Below are 20518 nucleotides of genomic sequence, written 5' to 3' on the forward strand. Positions count from 1 at the left end.
AACCAATTAGATTGTGGTCGGGATCAAGAGAAAAGGGGCGAAGCCAGGATGTATTTTGTTTTCCCCGTAACAAAGTGAAAGAGTGGAATACATGGAATACATCTTGATAAAAATGTCAGTGTGGTTTCATAAGGGGACTGTCGAGCCTTAGTAGAGGAGCAGTTCCATTACGCAGCACTTCACCTGGGGTTTTATTGGTTGGGAGGAACTATAACAGACTTCTGAGAAATATGAGAGGAAAAGGAAAAAAAAAAGAGCCTGAGACCAGAGGAGAAATCTGAGAGCAGATGTTTCACACGCACAGAAGCAGTGTGAGCGTGATGAGACGACCTGAAACTGGAGCGCAGGGAATCTGAGCAGGAGCAGGGTGTGTCTGAGAGAGGCCGCAGGGTTTTGGAGTGGGAGCATTCCAAAAGTCAGAATTTGAAATCAATGGTAGGTGATAGTTCATCTGCAGATTAGTTTCACGTGTAAAGGTCCTGTGTATGTTCCTGGAGAGTCCATACAGTGTCATTAACTGTGACAGCTGAATCAATGCATTTGTCACACAGGATGCAACAGTTTAGTAGAGGACCCATGTTTGGTATGTTCATGTGGTTTAAGTATGATATGCATACATCGTTCTGTGTGTGTGTGTGTGACAGGTGAAAAAAAACGAAGAACTCCATGTGGAAAGCCTAACTGCAAAAAAAGAAACTGAAATGTGGTGTTCATCCTTCTGTACATGTCTTTGCATGTTTCAGATGAAGACGGATTGTGTTCCCAGGCTTCAGGTGAGCTGTAGTCTCGCGCTACCAGAATAAGATGCTTAATTTCCCCCCCCCTCGTCTTCCCGCGGGTCATGCCGATCGTTTCACATTCATGAAACAGTATTTAAGCCACGCTTCAGCATCCTCTCAGAAATAATGTGGGTTTTTTATATTCTGGAGTGGAGTCAAAACGTCACTCAGGTTTACACTCTAAGCATGTGCCCGTCTATTCGAAGGTACTGAAAAGGGCGTGTGTGTCACATGATATCTTCAGAGTATATGCTGATGGGTTGACGTTAGGCTTTTAGCTGTTGGTGTGTATCTGTATATTGTGTCATATATATATATATATATATATATAACCCTAGGCTGGCAGAGTATTTGACTTTGGCAGATGGAAATGTATGTTTACAGTTGTTAAAAAAAACATTACAAAGAGAGCAGTTAATGGCACAACACCTAATAGAAACTACTTAAATTCCTTCAGAGATTTGATACGTGAGAAGAAAATTCTATATTAAAATGCCTATAATCCCTCACACTGTGATTTGCTGTCCCTGGCAAAACATTTGACATTAGCAAATGTATAGACCATTAGAACGTGGAACTCTCAGGAGCTGTGAATGCACAGTTACTACTGCAGAGGCTACATGAATGGAAAACCCCCTTTCAGCTTTGCTGTAAAAACTTAAAAAAGTGGGCATGCTTAATACTCTAAGATTAGTTTAATTTGTTAAGTGTTTTCCATTTCTGTTACTCTCCGTGATGCAAAATAAGAAATGTTCTTTTCATTGTGCAGTTTGTTCTTTTGTCCAAATATAAAATAAATACCGTATGATTCTATTTTAACAGTAAGTAAATCATGAAATGAAGAATAACTGTTTTTATTACAGAGCAGAGAGAGTTGGACGCATTCAAAACACTGTTTAATTAAACTGTCACAGCTGTTTAGAATGTGTTCTTGTAAGAATAAACATCGACACATTATGCCCATTTTAGGCTCCCTGCAGTGCACTGCTGTCTGCCCATCCTACAATTTATTTTAGCATATCACTTATAGCCAATGACCAAGACACTATGTGGTCTTGCAGTATTAAATGTCTCATAATGACTCATCAGGGACCTTTGGGAGGAGGAGGGTACGATTAGGGCAGAGGGCAGTGATGGTGTTAAATTTACACACGCTTAATAAAACTTTGATAAATATGGATTAAAATGAGATTAGAACAAATATATTTAGACCATGAGGTGGGTGTCTTGATATAGTAAATACATCTAGTTTTTCTTCAATACACACATCATTGTTCCCTTTCAGCCTCCGCCACCATCTGTTAAGCAGTCATCTACAATCGAGCATTAATTAATCTGATATGAAAGTATTTCTTTAAATTGTTTGTATCATCCATAGTTCCCTGTTATCTGCTGTTTTTGTCATATCTTATCAAATCATACACATCTTTTATAAAGGCCAACATAAAAATGTATATTACTCTATGATGAAAGATGAGATTGGGACGTGCATCGACTCGTCTGCCAAATAGTTTTCACTGAAGCAATCTCGGACAATATAGATTTAGACTTTTCTTCAAATACACATTACTGTTCATTGCCACTAATTAAATATTTTCCCAAAGAAAAGGCATCCTGCTTATTGTAGGATGTGTCTCCCACACACTGGCTTTGTCACTGAGGCAGAGATGAGCCACAAAGGAACAGTGTTCTCATCCTCCCACATGAAAGCTTCTGGTTGAGTCACTACCAACGCACAGGCGACAGTTTGTGTTTTACATTCATCATATCCTGAATCAATGCTACACAAATTGTTCGTTACTCAGCAAATTAGGTTTTGTTTCAGTTTCTACTCAATCAGAAGGCAATGCGTTGTTTCCTCTTGACTAGAAACATAGTTCTATTTGACGATTTGTAGAAGTCAATCAAAGAAGGATGGTGCAATAAATTCATACTTTTTTGCAAAGTTACAAGTTTGAAGATGACGGGGGGGTTGTCATTCTTCCAACAAACTGACAATAAAAACCCTCATAATCACCAGTAGGGCAAATGAGAGTTAAATGTCAATACAGTTTTTTTGTATATTTCATTATTAAGCTCTTTGCATCACAGACTGAAGTAAAGAAAACAGTTATTGTTATGCTCTTAGAGTCTCTTCTCTATAAACCTGCCTTTAACAGGTTGATGGTGCATTGGGGGGGGAGAAGATTTTGCAGTGAACGCAGCATTGTTGTCCCAGTCTCTGACAGCAGATGGAGTCAGTGGTCTGCAAGTCGTGTTCATACACTAATCCATGGCCCACAGGTTGTGGGTGCTTGTTGCAGCGGTGCCCAGACTGAAGCACAGGTTTTACCTGGTTGGGAACAGCTGCTTGTCTCACATGGACGCTGTCCAGCTGTATGAATAAGGCTGTTTGCTTTCATGTGCCAGAGGCTTTGGAAAGGTTGGTGCTTCATTACTGGTGGATATTGAGAGTGTGGGACTGAATAGTATGACAGTGCTGTAATGAAATGTATATATGTGTGTATATATATATTTTTATTATACTGAAAACTAAAATTCTACAACTTGAAACTTACGGATTTCTTATATTCACATTTACAAAGGAAACTCACCACCAGCTCCTCCCTGTCAGGGGCCACGTTGCCTCTGCATGATCCCTTACGATCCTTGAATGTAAACCTAGATGGCGCAGTGGTAGTACTTGTAGTAAGCTATAGTATCTCATTAAGTCCATAAAATACCTTTTTATGCAGTCACCTCATGCTCCAGGGCTGCAGTGATGGGGTTTGGGAAAACTGGCTCGGAACTGATAGGAATAGTAGGGATACATTTCATCCATCCATCCCTCATCTATACCACTCGTCCTTTAAGGGTTGCATGGGGAGCTGGAGCCAAAGCTGACATTGGGCGAGAGGTGGGATACGCCCTGGACGGGTAAACATAAAGAGACAATCACATTTACACCTATATGGTCAATTTAGCTTCTCTAATCAACCTGACCCAAACCTGCATTTTATTGTTCTGCATATTTAGCTGGAGTACCTGGAGAAAACCCACACAGACTAGGATTCAAACTGGAAACGTTCTTGTTAGGCGACAGAACGAACCGCTGTAACACCGTGCCACCCGGATGAATTTCAGTACAACTAATAATCGGATCTAAATTCATTATCGATTGGACTACAAACATTTCCTGGTTATCTGATTGAACATTGTGAAAGTCGTCCACTGCCTGGTACTGCAGAGGCCTGGGCGTCACTTTCCTACTTTCACAGGGGCCTATTTCTGCAGCCATGCCCTGTCATCTCAGCTGTTTTCAAAAGCTGGGAGTGATTTGTAAGAGGACTGAGTTACTAGACTCAAACATTCTTGACCCTCTGACACTCCAGCAGTCTTGATGTCTCATCAGGGTTTGCAAACTCAATGACCAGTCAGCAATACTGCTACACGGCATTTAAAGAAACCAGACAAAATAATTCACCCCTGATTTAAAAAAAGTATTTTGCTCAATAATATCTACCTGCATTCATAGATTTATATTAAACATCTCACACCACATCTTCTGTCTGTTGGAGGACATAACACTAACCTTCTTTCATCTGCACAAGGTCAGGAATGAATGATTGTTTGGAGCATTTTCAAGAACTTTCTCCACAGGAATCTCCTCTGGCTTTGTCTTTGAGATTCTTGGCCGTGGGTCGCTCCTTCCTGGATCACTCGGTGGGAAGTGGCATAATAGATATTGGTTAAGAAAACATTGTATCAGCCATAGAGGACACGCATGGCAGAGGACACGAGGTTAAATATGTTTTCATGGCTCGCTATTTTAACGACTTCGGGCTGATCATGTTGTAGCCGACTGGAGAGTCTGTCACATAGCTTGATGGCCTAAGATTAGTCTGAAAGCTCATGTAACGTCCACAAGGCCTGGGGCATGTCAGAAACGAACAGTCTGTCACCGGTGCCTTGTCAGCTATTATACACTGCACGGGGTCTATTGTCAGTCATGGTTTAAAAGGATAAAATGGTAAATTATGCTAATGGACAATTATTCAAGTGGACGAAATTAGAAATGCATAATTGTAGGACACTGGATAATGTCTGCTGTTAGGTATTGCTTTTGCTTTTCACATATGAAGAACGCAGCAGGAAATGGTTTATAGGAGGCAGGGCATGACGCGATTAAATCCTGCTGCGGAAAGCAGTGTTTTTGTTTACTGCACATAGATACCGCTGGCTTATCTGCAAATATCTCAAATTTTTTTTTCTTTCAAAGTTGGCATCTTCTTGGGTCTGTATGGCACCTCTCTTCAATGGACATCTTCTCAATATTTCCCCCACAGGGCTGGTAGGACAGGTTCTGGTAAACGTCCTGAGCTAATGACTTGGACATTCACATTCTCACATATGGAAAACTGTCCAGACTTCAGTGCCGGCCTTAAAGCAGCTTCAGATGTTGTGACAACAAAGGCCGACTGATTATACCGAGTAACATTGCCTCATGTAGTTTGTTTAAATGTCCCTTACTTCAACATGATTCAGCTGATGGTTAAGCTCACAGCTGACCGTGTCATCAGTGTACATCCCTTACTGGTGTGAGAATCCAAAAATATCACTGAAACACCGACAAACTACACTTCTCTTATTTGTTATCGTTTTGTAGTTCTTATGAAGAGCCAGAAAGCAAAAATACAGAAAAATGGCTGAATGTCCTGGTCAGAGAGCTGTTGGTTTAACATGGCCAGTGAGCTGAACAGCTGCCGATAAGGCGCCAACCTCCTCCATTTGTGCTGAACATACTGTAATAACTATGGGCGTTGGCTGGCCACAAAAACTCAATGGCGTCCACCGGCTGACTGCGGGCCTGACGCGTCGGGGCCCTCAGTGCACGCCGTTCGATGTTCTGGCTCCGTAATCCTCCTCAAACAATGGTGGATGTGAGAATAGAAGAGAGGTTTAAGCCCCGCAGGTCCTTTTTGTTACAATCTGTTCAGACATTTAACTGGCAAAGGGAAGGCTGTCTTTTACCGCACACTCAATCTGTACACTTATACATATTCAGCAGTGATTGTCGGAGCTGTTGCATATTAATGTTCTGCGGGGAAAAAGCCTAAATGCTGAGAAATTAAAATTTTCTCGGCGCTCCACTTTTGCACCATTCCTTGTGCTGATACACTTTCTTCCCCTCACACCTTTCTCATTTGTGACACTCATGTGGTGAAGTGAATCCTTATTTAAGGGCATGTGTCACACATACCAATGTTGGACAGTGTGTGTATGACATAGTGATCGTCTCCCGAAATATCCTGCGTCTCTCTGCTGACCTAGAATTACTGACATTAAGCGACACCTAGGTACGTGAAAGAGAAGAAATCGGTGACGTGATCAAGGATGTTGTGATCTGCCATTTGATGAGTTGTATGGTGACAGTTTTCATTGGGTAAAGTGATCTGGGTCTGGTGATGATACAGACCAGTAAGTTAGGAGGACCAGAAAGGGGGTCAGAGAATGACCACAATGAGGAAGCTCCCTGGACACGTGGACTGCGTCGGACGACTGTTGGTACACATTCCACCATCCGGGGGTCATGAGAGCGAATTCCACAGGGCCTGTTTGAGGGGGGGGGGGGGGGGGAGCCTGCCTCGGTCCATCCTCTTTTCAGGCCCCGACAACAGCTGCTCTGCCTGGCTTGGGCGCAGCAGTGACCTCACACCCCAGAGATATTTTAAAGGGTACCAGTCAACAGGGAGATGAGTTTCGAGTAGGTAGGTGCAGAGGCTCAGCGAGCGCAGTATTGATACGTCCGCCCAATGGCTGTGAGGTCCAAGGAACACTCTGCTTCCGTTTAATAAAAGCTACGTGCGTGAGACGTTGGTCGGCCATCTTCCGGAGCTCCCTATAGGATATGATCTTTTAAGCTGCCGTCTTTTTTTGTTGCAATGCTGCGGCATTGCCCTATTCCCCGTTTCTCGTCGTCTTCTGCTCGGAGAAAGATGCCAAACGTCGGCTGTGGGAAAGAGAAGGCCGTGCACGTCCCGCTGAAGAGCCAGGCACTCGACCTGCCGGAGCCCAAGGACGTTTCCACGGAGCCGTTACCCCATCAGAAAGTGCTCAAGATATTTAGCATCAACATCATTGCCCAGGGGCTGCCTTTCTGCCGCAGACGAGTGAGTATTGTACGTAATAGCCTGGTCATAGGGTTTGGGTTTGGTAGATCCAGAGAACTTGCAAATGTCAAAGGTCGTCCGACTGTCTAACCCCCTTTTCGCTTCAGTACCTGTTGGTTTAATAAAAGGGCAACTATTTATTTGTCATCTGCAAAATATAAAAGAGAAATTACTTTTATCAGCACAATTATACATTTAGATTTACAAGTTGACCTTCTTTTCCACCCCTGATGAATGCGCCTCTCAGTAAAGGAACAGTACAGCCCCACAAAACATTTAAAGTAATTACAGTTGACTCTTGCTGATGAACTATGCTTAATAGCTTTTTCATTTCCCGATGCTGAAGTGGTATTCTTAAGAGAAGAGAAGAATAAATTCAGACGGTGACAAACGATGGTTTTATTATTATATTTCCATCATTTGTTTCCAGCTCGTTGACACAAGGTTGGTTTCCCGCGGCTCCACCCATTAGAGACGGCGGGCACCAGCATACAACCTTAAAAAGGCCGTCGGTCAATGAGCCTATTTTTAGGTTAAGTTCTTAAGTGAAAACGTAAATTAATTAACGCAAGAGAAATGAAGAAAGATGCATCTGTATTGAGTTTACGTTTTAAATGTGAAAATTAATAAAAAGTTGGCTTTGCAGGATATTCATTCGCATTCAACTTAAGTAAATGCAAATTAAATAAGGAGTTCTAAACATTTTATTTCGATTTCATCCACTGGTATATTTATGCTGTGATTTAGCTCAAATCAATAATTTTTTGCCCTCTTTAATGTTTAGTTGGTGTTTTAGTGTAAATTATTTGAAAGGATGTTTTTATTTGAAATAACATATCTTGTTTTTTGTAATGTAGAAGTTAGAAGTGTTTCTAAAACAAACATCAGCACTCTGTAAATGAGAGACTTGAAAATCCTTCCTCTTTGAGAGCACATTAGTTTGCATGATACGGCCGCAAGATCAATGCTGCTTGAATTAAAATTCCCCTTTGACATTCCTGCTAAATTAATTCAGCATAATATGTAATGTGACTTGAAAATTAATGAAATAAGTATTGAGTAAGCAAACTCCCAAATGAACCCAGGGCAGTTTTTGAAAGATTTTTTTAATTAGTTGCTAGATTAACCCTCTGCGTGACGGCTTAAACTCTGTGTGTATTGTCACTGGCTGTCATGGAAAATCAACTCATTCAAGTGGTTTGTGGGGTTTTCACAAAGTTGTTAACAATTTACATTCATTACAAAATTATCATGACAGACATTTGACGGGAGAACAGGCCCCTTAGCTTATGTTGTAATAAATTGATTACTTTTTAATTTTGGGACAAGACTTTTGGTGGCTCGACCCATTTTTACTTGTAGTCACAGGGTTTTTAATGTTTGATATTTTAGACGAAACAACAAATCGCTTGGGGGAAATGCTAGATGAGTTATTTTGATTTAGTTAATTTCTCATGTGTGTACGTCTAATTCAAAAAAGCGTAATGCATTTTATAGTATGTGATTACAAGTTTCCATTTTACATTAAATAAATACGATTTTATTTTTTACGTTTGGCAAATTAATAATTATAAAGCAGGTCATCCAATCAGTTTAACAAAAATCTGACGTGTTATTGAGACCTGAGGCTCAGGAACGCTCGGAGACGGGAGGAGATGCAACATTAAACCTACACCACTGTTTCCATTTAAAGAGCAAAGGCTCTTCACTTGGTATCTGAATGTTCCTCCGACCTTTTCTGTCATCTGCATAGCATTTCTCTGGCATGTGTTTTTTAAAATATTTTTACACTCCTAACAAGTTAGTTCAAATAGATTCAAACCTTAAATCTTCGACGTCTTTATGAACGTCGGCATTAACCTTTGAATTCAAGTTTCGTCAGTGTGATTGGATTTGAAAGGTAGGCTTTTAAAAATGTCACCCACTAATCTGTCAGAATATATCTGGTTGTAGATTTTGTTGCAAGGAGAAAGTATTGAGCAAAGACCTAAATAGAAAATAGGTTGGATGTCCCAGTGGCTGAGATGTTTCAGCTTGATTGACAGTCTAAGCATCAGGAGCATTTTGTCGTCGTTTTAACTACTATTGGATGGTTTCTTTACGTTAAACATTTTACATCTGCTTGTGTCCTGAATTATATATTATATTGTCGTTGATGGGAACATTTTCATCATCAGGGTATAAATCCATGATAACTATAAGATGCCCATTGGAACTCCTCTCTTCGTCCAATTGTGCAATGATCGTTCATGGGTTATGGATCCGTAGCCATAAAGAGATTGCGATGGGCGGGAGTGGAACATATAGGTTACAATTTTTTTTTTTTTAGGTGTAGCCTGCTCTTTCTAGTGTCTTCAGGACTACCAACCCTAGCTTTAATGTATTTACAGGTAGAGTTCTTGGGAAAAGCAATATAAAGATGATTTGATTGGTATTTGTCTCCATGCAGGATGAAGAATAGTTTAAATGCCAAGCAAGAAAGTTAAACACTGCTGTCTATTTTAAGGATCTTGGATATTGTACCAAAAATCAGCTTTCACATTGTTAACAAAGTTCCTCTAGTGCATGAGTGAAATGCAAGGTCCCACAGAGCCACGTGGGCCCTGCTGTGCATTTGGCAGCTGACTCCAGTGAGTGGCATAGCTGGGATCTCTCTAGGTCCCTCTGGTGCGCTGCGACTCAAGTTCCCTGAAACTGCGTCTTCAGAAGAGACAAATACCACAAGTGAAAAGTTCATATTTTAAATCTGCCATCACTCTTTTTTTTGCAGGGAATTAATTACTCTCTTTATCATCCCTCATTTTCAGTTCCGGCTCAAATGTGCAAATAGGATCAGGCAGAGGGTCTCGTATCCATAATGTCTCGTTGAATCCGTCAGGCCGTAAAACTTCTCTCTCTGCACTGTTTAAAAATAATGTCCCGGTTTAAATTTCCAATCAAAACGTGACCACCGGAATCCCCACTGTATTTCCGGCGGCCAGAATGGGCATCCAGCTGTTACAGGAGATAGTGATCAAGATATAGAACATTGACAGCGGGACATTTTTCGTCGCCGTATCACTTTCTTCACCAGCCACACCCGGGGCTGCAGGCCTGTGGAGTAAGGTGATCTGGACTTGCCCACAGCAGCAATGTCTGTCTAAACAACTATCAGCAAGATGCATTTGCTGTCTGAGCAGGTGCTGTGGGTGTGTGGCAACTTTCTCTAGCACGTTTCACTTGAGCCGTGGAGCTTCCCTGCGGTTTGATCTGCAGGCCTGTTAACGGTGAAGACACATTTACTGCACTTTGTCCCCCCCCCCCCCCCCTTTCTATTTACATTTCTCTAGCGACATTTGGTGGCCTTTGCAGGTCTTATTAATTCTTGCCAATCGGACTAAGACACATGTATCCAGGGATCCTTGTCACATGTCGGCACCCCGTTAAAATATTTTCTATTGTCAACTTGTTAATGCAGAAAGAGGCCATTTTAAAGAGATCTTAATATAACGTGTGGAGCTGAGAGTTGTCAGATTGTCACACAGAGGGATATCAGAAATCCTACCTCTTATCTGAATACACTGTGTTTTTCCCCTCACTGTCTATTTTTGTAAACATGCGACCGGATACACTGTGAAGCTACGCTCACATCTTCGATTTGACTTTGACGTGACAACTAGCGTGACATGAGAGCGCTCCAGATCATGCTACGTGTCAGGTGATCTGATAGCGACTGGAATGCTATTGGTCTGTATTTCAGAGTTCACCTCAGTTAACTGCTAGATTCTAGGGAGTATTTTCATTTTAGCAAAATCGGTTGATTATTTGGCGACTAAATTCACTTGCATAACCAGACAGAGTTATGGAGGGACAGAAGTTTGTCCTTATCAGTAAACCAAGTTTCCTGGAATGAACAATTTAACAAGCAACACACATTTTACATTGAGGTGTAATGGGGAAGCAAAAGCAATTCTCCAGTGTTTATAATGAGAACCAGCCTCAGCGGGAGCACTTACAGCCGCCGTCGGAAAAGAACTATATTTATGCCGTCGAACAAGCACTTGATTTAAAATACTAAAAGTCTCTTAGCAGAATCAGGGATGGAAATTTTTATGCACTCTTTATTGCGCACCTTTTAAATTAAGGTCGCCTGAATTTAATCCGTCTCCAGTATGTATACAGTCGATTTAATTTTTGAAAGTTTTATGTGCGCTGCCCAAATGCTCATTGTTCAGCGAATCACTTTAGATAAGCTGGATGCCCTGGAGGAGCAGCTGCCTTTTCTTAATGCTGCTTTCTGTAGATAAGTGTAGTGAAGAGAGTGAGACTCTGCTGCACAAACACATTCCCTCAGGCCTTTCAAACCATTTTCTTCCTCCTGTTTGTTGTTAGCCAAATGCAGAATATTGTGTCTGACACTACAAGAAACCAATGAATCTTTTGAAGTTGCTCTTTTTCTTCTTCTTCTTCTTCTTCTTCTTCCGCGATTACTGATGCAACACTTTGCAACACACCGGAGTGGAGTTGGTATGAAGATGAAGAGAGATTCCTTTTCTCTGTTTGGTTTCCATATCCTACTGAAGTGTTTGCATGGTAGAAATGTTTGAGTTTTCGGTTTGTTTTTCGGTGTTCCCCCTAAAAACCTTGAAAAGCAGGCTGAGCTTGTAAACTGTCAAAACAAATCAAAGCAAAGAGATCTGAGGATTTCACCTTTTACCAATTAGTGATTGAGAGATTTCAATTTGTTGTTTTATAGAGCAGAGATACAAGTGACCTTCTGTGTTGAATACTTGAGTTTTGCCTTTTTATCCAGTGGCATCTTGTTTGTTTGAAATCAGAAGTAACAATATTGGAGTGTTTTTTTGGGGCAGTGCTGACTTTGGGACCCTGCAGCCATTGGTTAGTACTAGTCATCAATCATATGGTATCCACACCCCAATGTATTCCATGCTTTATCTTCTATTTTACTCTAAGCGAGACCATAAATATACTAAATGAACATAATGCAGTATTGACAGTTCACATTGATAAAAACGGCCCATTTATTTTTTGCAACCAGTGGTGTTGCCCTCTGCTGGTCAACCCGGAGCCTGCGTCCAGCTTTACTTGCAGTCTGTGCCTTTATGCTATAAGTCTCCTTCTCATCTGATGGTGTTACCTTGATGCACATGACCCCTGTTGTCGTCCACGTGACTGCCTGCGTGAGTCAGTGATTCACTCGCAGCTTCCAGCCGTTCTCTCTCTGTCCTGAAGTAAGGACCACACCACGGTGCACGGCAGGAGGCTTGATTCCACTGCCCTTGGGCTCCAAATAACACAGAGGGGAGGAAGGCATCTGCCATCGGCTATTCTGAGAAGCGGTCCCATTCCAGGGAGCTCACGGATCCAGTCGGGCTGGCTGCTCGGCTCTGAGATCAGTTCTGTTTACTGCGGATGCAAACAGACCCGTACCTGAGCATTTTGAGGGGAAATACCTAATATGGTGCCACTTCAATTCCTCCATTGGGGCCCTTTTGATATATTTTGTGAAAATGGGATTGCTTCTCAAATTTAAGGGTCACTTTATTTCACGTGATGCTCATAAATGCTCATGCATCTTTTTTTAAACAAGATCCTCACAATTGACCGAGTGGTCTTTGTATTTTCATCTTTTGAACAGACTGGTGGTTGTATAGTGTTAAACTGTTGTGGTGCTTCACATACAAAACATAGTGGATAGCGATGTGCCTCCACCTGCTGCAGGGGCTGCCTGGAGGCACTGACATTTCCCACACTGTGAGATTGTAGCCGAGAACAGATGCAGTCTTCCATCTGGATAAGTGTCACAGCTCCTAAACATTGTTATTTGACTGAAGACACGAAGCTAAACCGAACCGCCCAGACAGAATCTGTCACACATACAAATACCTAATTTTAATAATCGAATTTAATAATTCATCCAAGTTGTGCTGCGTGGCCCACATCTTTCAACACTGTTGGACACATTAATAGACTAAAACCTGAGCACATCACTGCTTTAAACCAGTTCCTGAGGCTCAAATGTATCTGATTGCAGATTTGAATTTTGATTGAAAAGGGCAGCCCACCTGAGTCAGAGACCACACACAGCTCCTTTTTAATGGAGTCTTTAAGCTGTCCATCATTTATTTCCCTCACACATCAAAATACATGATTCAAGGAACTGTTCCCCCCATATATGAATTACTGAAAACCTTAAATTTGATCAATGCGTTTGTGTTTGTTCCCTGAGGATTCTCAGGACACACACTGCATCCATCTACTGTTGAGATTGTCTAAAAAATGCGGTGACCAAGTACAAAAAGCTCTACTACAGTGTCTCATATGAAATGTAATGAATGCATCTTGTTTGGAGACAGGCAGGGTGACTTGCACATTGAGTCACCTGCTGCTAGTGGCTGTTTGATATGAAATGATGTCTGCAGGGTTTTTGCTACAGAAAATAGTACTTTCTTTTTCAAAGGCTCTGATAACCTGTATTTGAACTGTGAGTGATTGGGGGCTTTACACTTGTTCGACAGCTGCAGCGGTGATTTTGTCTGACTCGTCTAGTTTGAATAGCACTTTGCTGTGATTCAATCCGTCATGTGCTATATGTCTGCGTGCAGATCTAGATGCAGCCACTCTTTGCAATCGTTGAAATGTCAAATCCAGTGGGTTGTTTTTATGCCAGACCACTAAACCACTTAAATGTGATCAAACCATACCCACCGATCCCAGATGAAGCAAATTATTTGTGTTTATGTCGTGGTAAGTGGTTTGTTTTCTTGGTCCAGCTGTTAAATTGTTGGCTTATTATTGATAAATGAGTTTTCTGGTGCTTTAAATGCATCTGAAAAACTCCATTTGCTAAATTCCCTGTACTTATTCAGGTGACTTAAGTAGAGAAAGTTCTGACATACAATAAACTCTTCACACTTGCTCAGTTGCCTATTCAGTTAATGGATGTAACCATGGTGACAGTATTTTTTGGCAGATATAATTACTTAAATTTTGTCCGCACAAAAATGTTGCGAACCAAAGCTTGGTTTAAAAAGAGCCAGTACTGGTGGAAAAATATTCAGATCTGCTTATCGCCTCCTAACAGATATATCTTTTTTTAGTTGTTGCAGAGAAAAGCTACATATGTCTTCAAAAGCACAATCAAAGTTCACTGTGATTAGTCTGTAGAAATGTGAGCTGTGCCTCACTGTGTCTGGTCCGGTCTTGATATCGACATTCCCTCGCCGCTGACCTTCAACAAGCCGCCCCTGTGCCTGTCACAGTGTCCTGCTCGCCGTAATCTGGTCCATCAGTGAAGATGACCTGTGTATGGATATCCCACAGGCCTCAGCGGATGTGTCCGTCTGCATAGTTTGTCTAATCTGTGTATGAACCCTGCTGTGGTACGTGTCCCTGCAGTGTGTGGTCCCTCTTCTTTTGATGGACTGCAGTGCCGCCTGGACGCCTGCTGCAGGTCTGTTCCACCGGCAGCTGTGCTCTGTTGAAACGCCCTGTTCACCCTGAAGCTCTTCACTGTGACTATTTGTAAAGACAAAAGCCTTGAGCTTGCCTCCTCTTAGTATTCACCTGCGGTTGATTTAGTATCAAGTGCCGCTTCATCACTTTCACAGCGGTAAGACGGGGTTTTGTTGGTGAGTGGATGCATGTGCAGGCTGTAGGTAGGGGATGTCACAGAGCTCTGTTTTTTCAGAGGTTAAGCAGAAATTAAAAAAAACTTGCTCAGCAACAAGCGGATTACACCCTCTGACGAATGAAAGGCAAATAAAAAAGGAAAGGAGAGCAGAGACCAGAGGGAGAAAGATAATGTTGTTCTGATGCAGGGCAATATATTAATGTTTGGTATCTTCCTCTATAGGGGTCTTGATTCAAATCATTCATCATCAGACACACAAAGTTCTCAAAAGACTGAAAAAGAAAGATGAATTTGCACAAAATCCTTGTGGGCCAAATTAGTCCAACGAACCTTCAATGATTAATAAATCATTTTAGATATATTTTTAAAGGAAATATGCTCAAATCGGTTTTTGCTGGTCTCCACAGTCTTTAATAGATTTTGGGTTGTTTGTCAAACGCAACAAGACATTTTGAAGTTGATGTCAAGGGGCTCTCTTAAAGCCCTGATGTAAATGTTTTTCTGTAGTTTTACTGACAGAATCATTAATTATATTTATAATAGATTATTAGTTGTAGCTCTTGCATAAGCAGTAAGAGAATTTTCCAAAATATTCAATTATAGTTTTCTTCAGACAGGGACACTATGTAAAACATCTAAATATATATGATGTGACTTTAAAGCCTCAGAGCTCTGATGACTGAACATCTTTTCCTCTCAGAGATGCACACTCACTGCTCCTTCACCCGTCAGCGGCCAGGTGATTATATTCAGTCTTGTTGAGCCGATTCATCATCTGACATTGATTAACAGCACGATCATTGTGAGAGATGATGGAAGACCACCAGGTTCAGGCCGGGACGTCCATATTTATTATTTGCACAATTTAAAAATGACCTTGTCTGTGGTGAACTGCACCTCCCCAGGTCTGACAAGTAGGCCTGTGTTCAAACCAAAAATAGCACGGTTGGAAAAAAACAGAACACCAAGAGGCTGCGTTGCTGCAGGTATTGGTGAGAAAATGAAATCTGATCCAGGAGGTTTAGTTTGAGGAGCACACCCCTGAGTGCAGGATTATCATGTCCCTGAACACTGCGTAGTGCTTCATAAAACTATGAGGAAGGATCACGCAACTCTTAGGAGTAATTGTATCTTTGGCCACAACGTTCCCACGATTGACAGCAGAACTGACACTCGAGCGTTGAATATAAACGCTTGCACAGATCTGATATGAATCAGCAGTTTTTTGCCGATTAATGTGACAGTGCATTTTTTCCCAGAATGACCAGACAATTCATTTGTGTAGCTGTGTTTGTGCTCCAGCCACACGTAACCTCTGAATTAATTCTTTTCTTTTTACCGTCTGCATACAAAATGGCTACTTATTCATTCAATTAGGTAAGTCCTCTGATACTTCTCTGACTATCTGCGTTTTGTCTTTCAAAAGCATCAAGGCATTGTGCGGAGAGGAGCTGCTGCTTTTATTTAAAAAGGGCTCCTACTTATGTAAATGTGGTGAATCAGAAGACTATAAATAGTGTCTTGACCATCTCCTGTAGATCTCTGTGCTGAAATATCAAACAATAGGCTCCTTTTTTACTTAGTTCATAGATTCGCATCACATCAGAATGTATCATGGCCAAAGATGGCAGAGACCAGAATGTTGTCTTATCCTATAACACTAACATGGATTGATTTTATTATGGTGTCATGCACATTATGCGTTCAGCCTAAAACTGGCTAAAAGAGAAAGTACAAAATAATTGTAATTCAGATGCCTGAAGAAGAAAGTCTTTGAGTGATTTATAATGATTTATTATCCAATTTTCTTTATATTAAAATTTCCTTCAGCTCACCTTGTCCGATCAACACTTCGTCTAGTTTTGTTGGTTTATATATTATGAGAAACCAAGAAGTTTAAGCATTAAATCTTCAAATGTTTGCTGCAGTATATTTAATTGATTATTAATAAGGGTTTCAGAATAACTTTTTTTTAATTAACTACCTGATAAATGGACTGATGGTAATAGTTTGCTTTGGAAGTTTCTTTGCTGCAGGAGCTCAAAAATCCTTGCAGAATGTCCTTCATTCTTTTTAATTCGAGAGTTTTATTTTTTCATCTGTGATGAATGAGAATAAAACATCATCCTGTCTGTTTATATGAAAAAATGTCTTTTATCCTCTTTCGAGGACACACTTCCCCTTTGTGTCATTAACAGAAGAGCAAAGGGGAAATTGCAGCCACCCTCGTTCCGCTGCTCTCTCTGGGCACGGAACAGAGGAAGGACGGCCGGCACACGACTGACTCACTCTTCATGAAACATCAATACTCGCTCTGCCTACCTTATGTCGGTTTTGTAATTCTCTTCCTCTTCCACTGCCGCCTTTTTCCTTCTCTCATTCATTTATTCAGTTTCTCCTCAGTGCAGAATTGAAGCCGTCCGTACCCACGCTGCTTATTGTCCCGACTGAATTGAGTCATTCAGTCTCGAGTCCGCGTGAATCAGTTCCTCCAACACAGATTGTGATTGATTTTTAAACTTTAACTTTGAGCCATGGCAAAAAAGTAGGAATTAATTATTTATAAAGTACAAACCTACTTACATTTTTTAAAGTTGCGATTGATCATTTGGTCCGGATGATTGAACCAGGAGATTTGTATGCCTATTCAAGCTGTAGACATGTCCTATGAATGGGGCTTTCTCATTTCTCAGACGAGAGATGCCTGAAATAACTCCTCCACTGCGCAGCTTCTCCATAATACATCTTCTGGCAATGTTAATAAATTGATAAAAACACTATCAGTGTGATTTCAATTTTGATATTGTACTATACATAATCTATTTTCTATATATATCTTTGGGGGTATGAAGTGTGGAGAGAGTGAGTTGAAAAGCAACTGAAAAATGTCCGGGTCGACATCGAACACACGGCTGCGTCTACACTAGGACTCAAGTCTTCGTATGCTTTGATCTTTAGATGCAATAGTTGAAAGCATTGCAGATTAAACAATTGTACTTTTAGAATTCTTATTTCCACCATAATGTCGACCGGATGCAGCTCGTTTCTCTTTTACTTTGCATCTTTATGTGCAGGATCTAATTTCCCAGAGCAGCTTGTGCCTCTGAAGCATAAAATCCACTTCTGAACTCATATTAATGAATATATTTAATGACAAGTGGCATAATATTAATGCTTAATGATGCCTTCTAATTGACTTTGTCTTTATGCAGCTGTACATGAAACAAACCAGGTTTTATTGTTTTATGTTACTTAAAGTTTGCAAGGCATGGGAGCTTCTGGGATTTCCATCTGTTTATTGGCATCTTTTAAGAAAGTCCTGAGCTGACAAGGGAGATTCCTTCAGGATAATGTTTGGAATAATTTAAGTCAGTTAACAGTTATTTAGAAATGTATGATTTCAGCATGTTTCCTGTGTGTGTCTAGGTTTACATCAAGTAAATAAAATATGAAGGAGGAGAAACAAGAAAAACAAAAGTGGCAGAGAGCTGAAAAACACATTCATTTTCTTCCCTGTGACCAGATGCCTCTGTCTTTTCTCAGAAAGTGGACCTCTGTGTCTCGTGTGTGGGAGTAGTAGTTTTCACATGTTGCTTTCGCACTAACAAAAGGAACAAACCAGAGCTGAAACAGTCAGGAGCAATGATAGTGTGCAGTAAAGCCGAGCACCGAAATTGCTTTTACCTTTCAGCTGTTTGTGCCGCCGGAGCCTCGGTGCTGATACCATTTCAGCCGATGCTGGCGCGTACAATTGGTAGAGAAACCGAAATCAATTTCTGTGAAGCCAAAAGAGAATTGCCTCAGCACCCACACAATGTTACATCAGACGCCCACAACAAACACCTTCATTACCGAGCTGTGAATCCCACCCTCCTCTAGTCCTCACAGAGGTCCAAACGGTTCCTTTCACCATTTAGACATTTGTGTAGGTTCATACCAGTTCCTTGAGTGTGAGGTTTATTAAACTAATGTTGTAGCAATCTTCCTTTTATTGTCTGTGTTTTTCATCCACAGTTAATGGGCTGTTTTTAGTTCACTGTACTGGGTCAATGAGCACATTTAGCTTTTTTCTGTGTGAATTTGCCAAGTGGATCACAGACAACCCTCAGAAGAGCCTGCCAGATATTTAGAAGTGTCAAGCTGCTGTTTTAAATCCTCATTACCGCCGCTACAGTCTGAAAAATAATAGTTCATTGTGGCATCGATACAATAACAACGGTCGGTTCGTCCCAACAAAGCAAGAACATACAAAAATGTTATATTGCAATGCAGGTGGAGACCTTGTTATAAGAAGAGTCTTTCCAGATTCACTGTGTTAGTCAGAACTATACACAGATCTTATTAAGTTACCATTCGGTTTATGTTGGGTTCTTGCTGGAAAACTTGAACTAATGAGGTATTCCAACATCGATTAATTTAGCCACAATCACACGTCATCTAACCACCCGTTCATTTTCTACTTGTTGACACCCTTTCCCCTGTTGAGGGTCAGAGGAGACTGGAGACTCTCCCAGCTCCCACCAGGAGCCTGGCTCCACGCCCTGCTCAGGTCTCCAACCTTTCACTGTGCAACTGTCTGATTTAACCAATAATGATATCGTGCTGTTTTAGGGTGGAAATGGTTGTAGCACTTTGCAGCCCATTGAACCTGCCTATAATGCACTAATTAGCTCACGCTGGTTCCCTCTGATGAGTCTTTTGCTTACAGGAATGTTTCTCTCTTTTGTCCTCTCCCCTATGTCCTGCTCCCTGACACTCTGAACACACAGGTAAGAAAAATACTCTTTTCACTTTTTTAGCACTTGCATCTGTTTCCTCGTCTTGTCTTATGTCTGTTCTCTTAGTCCCATCATGACATGCACAACACAACACAACTGAACACAATCCCTCTGTGCTGGTCTGCAACAACCCCAACATGCTGCTCTGTCACCTCCAGGGGGCAGCATGAACTCAAATTTAAATGATCACTGAGCCAGTGGAACGCTCAGTGTGACCATCCCCATGTCCAAACACTGTTAGGAGTGTTTGTGACTTACAGCTACACCATACGTGTTTACACCATCTCCTTGTTGGACACTGATACTGAGAGAGCTGTGGTCATTTTCACTGCCCAGTCTGATCAGGATCCTCCACGTTGCTGCTGCTGCTGCTACTGCAGTCCTCTTTGTGCCATGTCCACCATTTCTATTCCTGTCTTTTCATTTTGCCCGACATTAGTGTTGATAAGCAGTCCACACATCTGCTGCGTTTCAAGCACCAACTCGCTCTCTATTCGTTCTCCACATGCAGACACTCCGGGCTGAGAGCCTCAACAAATGTTCAGGTTGTTATGACGACAATGAGTGCAGCACTCAGTCCAACATTAAGAGTCTGGAGGAGCTCTTACGCTGCTGCACACCTCCACATGCTTGATGAAATTGTAATTGTACTAAAAAAATCCTTGGAGAATCCTAAGAAGGTCGGTTCTAAAGGAGGTTCTTTTGTTTCCAGCTTCGGTTCGAGTAGCGAGTCACAAAAAGATGAGATGCCAGCCGTCTATTCGTATATAGGATTTTAATTGATATCTATTTGAAAGGGTCTCTTTTTTTTTTTTTTTGTGACTTGTCTGACAAACACATGATGGCAAATCTACTTTTAACAATTACAGTATAACATTTCATGATGTTAAATCCAAATCCCGGTTGAACCTGCGTCGCTGAGCCCTGATCTGCTTTGATTAACAACATGTTGCTGCATTGTTTGCCTCTCAGCAAACGCCAAGGCTGCCATCAGGAAGGGAAATTACAAAGCGATCAGCCTTGGGCGCGCTAGACTTTGATGAGTCACCGGATATAAAGTGGCTGTCAGTATCGCAACAGGGCACGGCATGTGGTGGCACCGGGATAATTGAGGACCTGGCGAAGCGGAGGTGCACCCTGTCTCCTTCGTGCCAGCGCCGGGTCAAACGCTGCGTCTCT

At 41.4% G+C, this 20518-nt stretch overlaps 1 protein-coding gene across 6 annotated transcripts in view; it reads left to right on the top strand.

Annotated features, from left to right (window-relative positions):
* fbxw7 (F-box and WD repeat domain containing 7) overlaps positions 1-20518 on the top strand; it is a 98373-nt gene that overhangs the window by 33028 nt on the left and 44827 nt on the right. For 3 of the 6 annotated variants that reach the window (XM_053418312.1, XM_053418311.1, XM_053418313.1), the window contains one exon: positions 645-773. The exons of 1 other annotated variant lie outside the window; for it this stretch is intronic. In XM_053418312.1, coding sequence (XP_053274287.1) covers positions 645-773 — 129 coding nt within the window. Of the gene's footprint in view, positions 1-644; positions 774-19269; positions 19331-20518 lie in introns of all 6 variants that reach the window. 2 more of the 6 variants (XM_053418314.1, XM_053418318.1) reach the window with 2 other exon arrangements.

The sequence above is a fragment of the Pleuronectes platessa genome, chromosome 3, assembly GCF_947347685.1.
Source record: "Pleuronectes platessa chromosome 3, fPlePla1.1, whole genome shotgun sequence".
NCBI classification, from domain to species: domain Eukaryota; kingdom Metazoa; phylum Chordata; class Actinopteri; order Pleuronectiformes; family Pleuronectidae; genus Pleuronectes; species Pleuronectes platessa.